General features: G+C 41.3%; 1 protein-coding gene across 1 annotated transcript; it reads left to right on the top strand.

Annotated features, from left to right (window-relative positions):
• Positions 1-5,674: 5,674 nt before the first annotated feature.
• Positions 5,675-7,598, top strand: LOC109872108 (ammonium transporter Rh type B). Its single transcript, XM_074933814.1, has one exon. The coding sequence runs from the start codon at positions 5,675-5,677 to the stop codon at positions 7,088-7,090; it is 1,416 nt and encodes a 471-aa protein (XP_074789915.1). The 3' UTR covers positions 7,091-7,598.
• The last annotated feature ends 1,356 nt before the right edge of the window (positions 7,599-8,954 follow it).

Genomic DNA, 8,954 nt, shown 5'->3' with positions numbered 1-8,954 from the left:
AATGCAGGATGCATACATAGCCAGCTACAATATTAGTCTATTGAAGATAAATGTCACTTACAGAGCCAAAATGTTAGCGTCATGAGGCTTTCATCTCTGCAATAGTAATGGCATATTTTTGTACGCACTCAGACATGGTTTGCTGGACGAAGCCTATGGGAAAATCTATGTAGTTTATGGAGAGATTTGGGAAAAACTCAGAAAATAAGGTCTGTGGTAAACACAGGCTTAGGAGATATCATACGTTTAGATAATATTCATTAGCTAACGTAACTTTTTGTGAATTTTGAAGCATGTATGAACCTTTTTTTAAAGCACATAAAAGGCTTCTTAATTCATAAAGGTCATGTTAACTGACTGATATTATCTCATAGAACAAAACGTATTAGATCTACTAAGCCTGTGTTAACCTCAGACCTTATTTTGAGCTTTTATCCCCAAACCATGTTTTTTCCCCCATTCATTTGCCCCATAGGAATGGCTGAACGAACCAGAGGTAAGTCATTTGCGGTTTTTAGGACTACAAGTTGGCGAGCACTATTAATAGCAAGTTTAGGCTAATTATGCATAGGTCGTTTTTTATTGTATTTATTTATGTCAATACTGCTTGATCATTTCAAATTAACATTCAATGTAGCCTACATTTCATCCCAAATGAAATAGCTAACTAAGCCTAATCATTTTTATAAGGTTAGATCAAGGAAAGCCACAGCTTTATCAGAGACATTGGTTTACATCATCAGAATAACACCCATATCTAATAATCTACAGGGGTGCGAATCCTATATTTTATTTTGCTTCAACGATTGGAAATTACGCAACACTTCAAAATAAGCTTTCATAGTCGTGGAGAAATCTAGGCAACTAAATATGAGGCGTATGAGCCATTTGGATCTAACAAGCAACATGCCGGTAGGCCTATTTCTCCATGCCAACCCCTCCCCACGAGCCAAAGAACAGACCGTGCATGATCCTATACAAAGTGGTTGGAGGTTCATCAGTGGCGAGTTAAGTGCAACCTCAGCCCACTCACACTCCTGGGGTAGCCGTGCTTTAAAGAACTAAGTAAAATAACCTTTTATATATACTGAAAAAATATATAGACGCAACAATTTCAACGATTTTAACATTCAATTCTCTGGCAACAGCTCTGGTGGACATTCGTGCAATCAGCAAGCCAATTGCATGCTTCCTCAAAAGTTTAGACATCTGTGGCATTGTTGTGTGACAAAACGGCACATTTTAGAGTGGCTTTTTATTGTCCCCAGCACAAGGTGCACCTGTGTAATGATCCTGCTGTTTAATCAGCTTCTAGATATGCCACACCTGTCAGGTGAATGGATTATATTGGTAAAGGATAAAATGCTGACTAACAGGAATGTAAACACATTTGTGCACAATATTTGAAAGAAATAAGGTTTTTGTGTGTGTGGAACAATTCTGGGATATTTTATTTCAGCTCATGAAACATGGGACTAACACTTTACATGTTGTGTTTGTATTTTTGTTCAGTATATATGCCTATACAGTGCATTCAGAAAGTATTCAGATCCCTTGACCTTTTCCATATTTTGTTACATTATAGCCTTATTCTAAAATTGATTAAATTGGGGGGTTTTCCATCATCAATCTACACAGAATACCCCATAATGACAAAGCAAAAAAAGGTTTTTATAAATGTTTGCAAATGTATTAAAAATATTGAACTGAAATATTACATTTACATAAGTATTCAGACCCTTTGCTATGAGACTCAAAATTGAGCTCAGGTGCATCCTGTTTCCATTGATCATCCTTGAGATGTTTCTACAACTTGATTGGAGTTCACCTGTGGTAAATTCTATTGATTGGACATGATTTGGAAAGGCACACATCTGTCTATATAAGGTCCCGTAGTTGACTGTGCATGTCAGAGTAAAAACCAAGCCATGAGGTTGAGGGAATTGTTCGTAGATCTCTGAGACAAGATTATGTCGAGGCACTCTTCATAGTGCTGGCCGCCCGGCCAAACTGAGCAATCGGGGGGGAAGGCCTTGGTCAGGGAGGTGACCAAGAACCCAATGGTCACTCTGACAGAGCTCCAGAGTTCCTTTGTGGAGATGGGAGAACCTTCCAGAAGGTCCAGACAACAATCTCTGCAGCACTCCACCAATCAGGCCTTTATGGCAAAGTGGCCAGATGGAAGCCACTCCTCAGTAAAAGGCACATGACAGCCCGCATGGAGATTGCCAGAAGGCACCTAAAGGACTCTAAGACCATCAGAAACCACATTCTCTGGTCTGAAGAAATCCAGATTGAGAGGAAACCTGACACCATCCCTACGGTGAAGCATGGTGGTGGCAGCATCATGCTGTGTGGATGTTTTTCAGAGGCAGGGACTGGGAGACTCGACAAGATCGAGGGAAAGATGAACGGAGCAAAGTACAGAGAGATCCTTGATGAAAACATGCTCCAGAGCGCTCAGGACCTCAGACAGGGCCAAAGTTTAACCTTCCAACAGGACAACGACCCTAAGCACACAGCCAAAACAACACAGGAGTGGCTTCGGGACAAGTCTCTGAATGTTCTTGAGTGGCCCAGCTAGAGCCCGGACTTGAACCCAATCAAACATCTCTGGAGAGACTTGAAAATAGCTGTGTAGCGACATTCCCCGTCCAACCTAACAGAGCTTGAGAGGATCTGCAGAGAAGAATGGGAGAAACTCCCCAAATACAGGTGTGCCAAGCTTATAGTGTCATACCCAAGAAGACTTGAGGCTGTAATCACTGCCAAAGGTGCTTCAACAAAGTACTGAGTAAAGGGTCTGAACACTTACTTGTGGCGGGCCAGACAAGGCCCCTGTGGCCTCATTTATAAACCATGCATAGTAAAAAATATACCCGAAAATATACCCAGCCCAGTTTTCACGCAAAGTTAGATTTTTGTTTTTAATGAACTTGAGGGGAGAATGTGCTCACCTCCCTGAACTTTAGACCAGTGGTCACCAACCTTTTTGGCGTGAAGATCACTTTCGCAGTCAAAATCTACCTCTCAGAATTATTTTAAACACAACAAAAAAATTGTAACATTAACCTAAACCTATAAAAACAATTCTATAGGAATGAGGTTTGTGCAGTAGGCTTAATACATTATAACAGCATATTGGCTATAAGCCTGGCCTGACTATTGTTATTCTCAGACAATATTGGTTGTACTCTGACTTATCATGTAGGCTAGTATCAAACTCTGCTGTGGCCGGGGTCATGGAAGCTATAGGCACTGTGGTTGTAGCTATCCGATTAGCCAGCGAAGTAGGCACCCTCGATTTAGCCACAGATCTCCCATGCAACAAATGACCATGCGCAACTATCATTTAATTGGACCTAGTAGAATATATACACTATTGAACAACAATTAGTCTTTTGTATGCCGTGCCACGACATGCCAAGAGTTCCAAATGATTCAGCAAATAAAGGGGTGTTTTTATCACCATAAAAAGGTGAGTGGATTTGTGTCTTGCTCATTTAATGCTCATTCAGAAATGTAGTGTGAAATCTACTCAAATGTTATAAATGAGGCCACAGGACGACTGTTGTAAAGATCAAGTGCCTGTAATGTCTATATATGCCCACTAGATATCAACATATTCATACAAATGAAGGACACAACTTGGAAACAGCACGTTTGTAAAACCTTCAAAGTTTGGAAAACCACTTGCTAACCAACCAAGCACAATTTCACTGATAGGGGCTAAAGCAAAGGTATATTCTCATCCACTGCAATAATACACACTTTCTTGAAGAGGTAGAACCCTTTTTCCATTTGATTTGGAATGTTTTGTTGAATATATTGTGCTGTACTTCACTAAAAAAGATTGCAGTTAGATTGCAGTATAACTGCAGTATACTGCAAATACTGCGTCCAAAATAACACTGTTTTTTTACTGCAGTAATTTTGCAGTGTAACTGCAGTTAATGTGCAGTATACAGTGCCTTGCGAAAGTATTCGGCCCCCTTGAACTTTGCGACCTTTTGCCACATTTCAGGCTTCAAACATAAAGATATAAAACTGTATTTTTTTGTGAAGAATCAACAACAAGTGGGACACAATCATGAAGTGGAACGACATTTATTGGATATTTCAAACTTTTTTAACAAATCAAAAACTGAAAAAATGGGCGTGCAAAATTATTCAGCCCCTTTACTTTCAGTGCAGCAAACTCTCTCCAGAAGTTCAGTGAGGATCTCTGAATGATCCAATGTTGACCTAAATGACTAATGATGATAAATACAATCCACCTGTGTGTAATCAAGTCTCCGTATAAATGCACCTGCACTGTGACAGTCTCAGAGGTCCGTTAAAAGCGCAGAGAGCATCATGAAGAACAAGGAACACACCAGGCAGGTCCGAGATACTGTTGTGAAGAAGTTTAAAGCCGGATTTGGATACAAAAATATTTCCCAAGCTTTAAACATCCCAAGGAGCACTGTGCAAGCGATAATATTGAAATGGAAGGAGTATCAGACCACTGCAAATCTACCAAGACCTGGCCGTCCCTCTAAACTTTCAGCTCATACAAGGAGAAGACTGATCAGAGATGCAGCCAAGAGGCCCATGATCACTCTGGATGAACTGCAGAGATCTACAGCTGAGGTGGGAGACTCTGTCCATAGGACAACAATCAGTCGTATATTGCACAAATCTGGCCTTTATGGAAGAGTGGCAAGAAGAAAGCCATTTCTTAAAGATATCCATAAAAAAGTGTTGTTTAAAGTTTGCCACAAGCCACCTAGGAGACACACCAAACATGTGGAAGAAGGTGCTCTGGTCAGATGAAACCAAAATTGAACTTTTTGGCAACAATGCAAAACGTTATGTTTGGCGTAAGAATTTTCAGTTTTTGATTTGTTAAAAAAGTTTGAAATATCCAATAAATGTCGTTCCACTTCAAGATTGTGTCCCACTTGTTGTTGATTCTTTACAAAAAAATACAGTTTTATCTTTATGTTTGAAGCCTGAAATGTGGCAAAAGGTCGCAAAGTTCAAGGGGGCCGAATACTTTCGCAAGGCACTGTAGTTATTCTGCAATTATTGCCTCCATAATGCCACAGTCGACTGCAATTACTGCACTTTTACTGCAGTTTCAAAACTGCAATCTTTTTTTGTAAAGGGAATTGTAAAGATATAGAATTACTGAAACATTTTTTATTTTTTATGCAAAGTCAATTGTTTGGGCATCTTTTGTTTTGAAAAACATGTTCAATACTATAATACCTTTGAGGCATTAGCTCAGTTCTTTTCCCAGTACAATATAAACTAATTTGAGGCATACAGTAACAGTCGGGAAGTAAAAAAAAAAAAACATGAACTTCTGAAAAACGATTTCCCTTACTTATTCAAAATAGACCCTGCATGGCTACTAACCTAAAAATGTATTTTATCTGAATCCCTAATCATTTCATCAGTACACATTGTTCTGTGAAACTGTAGAACGTGCTGGATTGTAAAAATGTTACTGTGGGTAATTTGAGGGACCAAAGTACAACCCTGTCTTCAGCGGTAGAGATGTGATGTCCTGTGTAGCTGTACAGTGTGCGTTTCTGCTCTCTGCCAAATGCCAATCTTTATCTGGCAGCAGAGCTATAAAGCGTGCGGCTGCAGGAGTAATTGGCCTATGTGAGGTGTCCATTCCACCATGAATAACTCCACTAGCCTCAGGGTGCGGTTGCCAGTGCTGGTACTGTTGATGGAAGTGGTTTTCCTTGGTCTCTTTGCCGGCTTTGTCACCTACGACGACAATGCCAACGCCAAGTTTCAGAACAATGAGACCAACCCTATGGACAACTCCCTGTATCGGGACTATCCCTTCTTCGCGGATGTGCAGGTGATGATCTTCGTTGGTTTCGGCTGCCTGTTGGCCTTCCTGCGGCTCTATGGCTTCAGTGGGATGGTCTTCAACTTCTTAACAGCCACCTTTACCATCCAGTGGGCCATCTTGATGCAGGGCTACTTCCAGTTCTACTCTGATGGAAAGATCCACCTTGGGGTCATCAACCTACTCAATGCTGAGTTTGCCTGTGCCGTGGTGCTCATCTCCTTCGGGGCAGTGCTGGGAAAGACCAGTCCGGTGCAGCTGCTGGTCATGGCCCTGCTAGAGGTCCCTATCTTTGCCTTGACAGAGTGGGCTGTGCTGAAGTACCTAAAGATCAATGACGCAGGTGGCTCCATCCTCATCCACCTGTTTGCCTGTTACTTTGGGTTGGGGGTCACGTTTGTGCTGTATCGGCCTAGCCTGAATGACGGCCACGTCAAGGAGGTTACCAGTTACCAGTCAGACATCCTGTCGTTGATGGGCACCCTGTTTCTCTGGGTGTTCTGGCCCTCTTTCAACTCTGCTCTGACCTTAAAGGGTGATGACCAGCACAGGGCCGTCCTGCACACCTTCATAGGCCTCAGCTCCTCAACGATGACCGCTTTCGCCTTATCTGCCGTATTCAACAAGAGAGGCAAGCTCACCATGGCCGACATTCAAAATGTGACTCTGGCGGGTGGTGTGACTGTTGGGGCCTCTGTGGACATGATGATCTCCCCTGCAGCCGCCTACGCCCTTGGGATCATGGGCTGCACCGCCTGCTTCATGGGATACAGGTACCTCACCCCGTTCTTGGCCCGCCACTTCAGGATCCAAGACCAGTGTGGCATCCACAATCTCCACGGCCTCACCGGCCTCATATCCTGCACGGCTGGCATTTGTGCCATCCTCATGGCCAACGAAGAAACCTATGGCCCCAGCATGTACCAGATCTTCTCCCACCGTGCACCCATGGAGGGAGACCCAAAGCTCCTAGAGCTACAGCAGCTGATCCCAGGGCTGATGCCCGGGCTGGGGCGCACCGCCAAGGAGCAAGCCATCTACCAGGTGGCTGCTATCTTCTCTACCATCGGGGCAGCCGCTGTCGGTGGGGTGCTGACCGGCTTTGCACTGAAGTTGCCCTGTCTCGCTACGCCGTCTGACGAGTTCTGCTTTGACGACGAGCTGTTCTTCGACGTGCCCTCTGATTTTGCCAGCATGGGGGTGCACAAGGCCCCCCCCAGCATAAAGGACATTTAGGACAATACCAAGGTCTGAACTCACATTTCAGGCTTCCAGCCCTGTATGGGGACACTGGGTTAGCAATACTGAGGAATGAATGTGAAGGTGTGACGCTGCAAAATGTTGCACATAGTGTTAGCTTTCCACTCTCTCTTATATGACATGAGAAGATGGGATTGACATTTTATACATTCTTGCCAGCTTTCAAGTTCTTTGGCATTTTGATCAATAAAAAAAAAAAAATTTGAATGTTTGTTGTGTACAGAAGGAATAGCTGCTGTTCATTTTGTCCTGTTATTGACAATTGTTATACAATTATTTGTTTTGTTAATTTTGCAAGATGACAATTTCAGATGTGCACTTTTTTACAGAGTGAATGTAAGAGTGAGAAATAAAGTGTTATACTCAAAGATGCTGTCAGAGGAATTTACACAACTATTGGATGATATTGAAATATTCATAATGGGATGAATTTGTACAAAAATGATCAAAGATTTGACTATACAATTGATGCTTTTTTTGTAGTATGTTTATTGATGTTTTCAAATAATATTTTTGACTTTATTGGAAATAAAACATGAATTATATTTAATTTATATTTGTTATTCAACTTTTTGTTATTTGTTATTAGACATCATGACAACTTCTATGAAAGCTTTAGTGAAAAAGGAAACATGCGTTGTTGATCCTCACATCAAGAACACAGTTAGCCCTACTCATGTTCACTTGTGATGTTCATGGTCTTGCACTATACCCTTTCAGATATTAGCTTTTCAATAAGCTTTGAATACCTTTTTTGTCTACGTTACAGTATGTTTTATGTACATCCATCATTAGTTAGTTAGACAGGAAACACTTTTTATGTCTCAAAGGTTGGCATTATCGGAAAACCTTTTTGTTATGATTCCCAAGAAAGAGAGGTCCATATATTTATGAGGTTATACAAGGGACAATTGGTGTTACCTGAAAATGTTTTATGTGTTTCAGGTCCATTGACAGATCTTGAGGAGATCTGCATGTTAAAAATGTGTAATTAGTTTAGGAATTTGGAGTAGCTTAACTCTACGCCTCTAATCAAACTCTCTCAGCTGTCATTCACATCCAGAACAGAGTCCAGGACAGATATCTAACACCATTTTTTTTCTCACTGTAAAAAAAAAATACAACTTAGAAAAATGTCCATGGAGCTTAAATATCCAAGTTGGCTGGACTTCATATTGGGAAATTGGTCAGCTGACATGGAATACTCCACTAACCTAATGATTTTTGCTCAAAGTGAGCTGAATTTGTAAGACAATTTTGCGTGAACTGAAATATTTAAGTTGAGTTGAGCTGATCACACAAGAGAGTTTAGTTTGCTGAGACCCGTAATGTAAAATACTGTGTTGGCTTAAAAACATGTGTTTCATTAACATATTACCCAATGTACCTTTCTGCAAGTTGTTTTTACTTTATTTTAGTCAAAACTAGAAAGGACTCAAAGCGGACTGACTCGAAGGCTGCGTTTACACAGGCAGCCCAATTCTGATATTTTTCTTTTAACCAATCAGATCAGCTCTGAAAAAAGTTGGATGTAGTGCTGATTTTCCAGATTATTAAACAACTAATTGACCCATGTTGGTTCAATTACTTGAATTCCATTTAGTAAATTATTTTGTGAGCTCAACGAGCCGTTTCAAGCACAAGATTACATAAAATCCAGAACGAACTGTGGGACGGTGAAGGAGTTGTTGTTTTCAATGGGAAAATATTCAACCTAGTTCAGCGCAGAAAATGTGATAATTAACTACAATGACCAGAATCCATTGCTCCTATTCTTCCCGGGCCTGCACACAGACCATATGAGAGAGGAATGTCCAACACAGTGACGAGACCCGATTGA

Source organism: Oncorhynchus kisutch, linkage group LG1 (assembly GCF_002021735.2).
Source record: "Oncorhynchus kisutch isolate 150728-3 linkage group LG1, Okis_V2, whole genome shotgun sequence".
NCBI lineage: Eukaryota > Metazoa > Chordata > Actinopteri > Salmoniformes > Salmonidae > Oncorhynchus > Oncorhynchus kisutch.
Note: the sequence above shows the minus strand (reverse complement) of the source record. Positions and strands in the feature narration are given on the sequence as shown.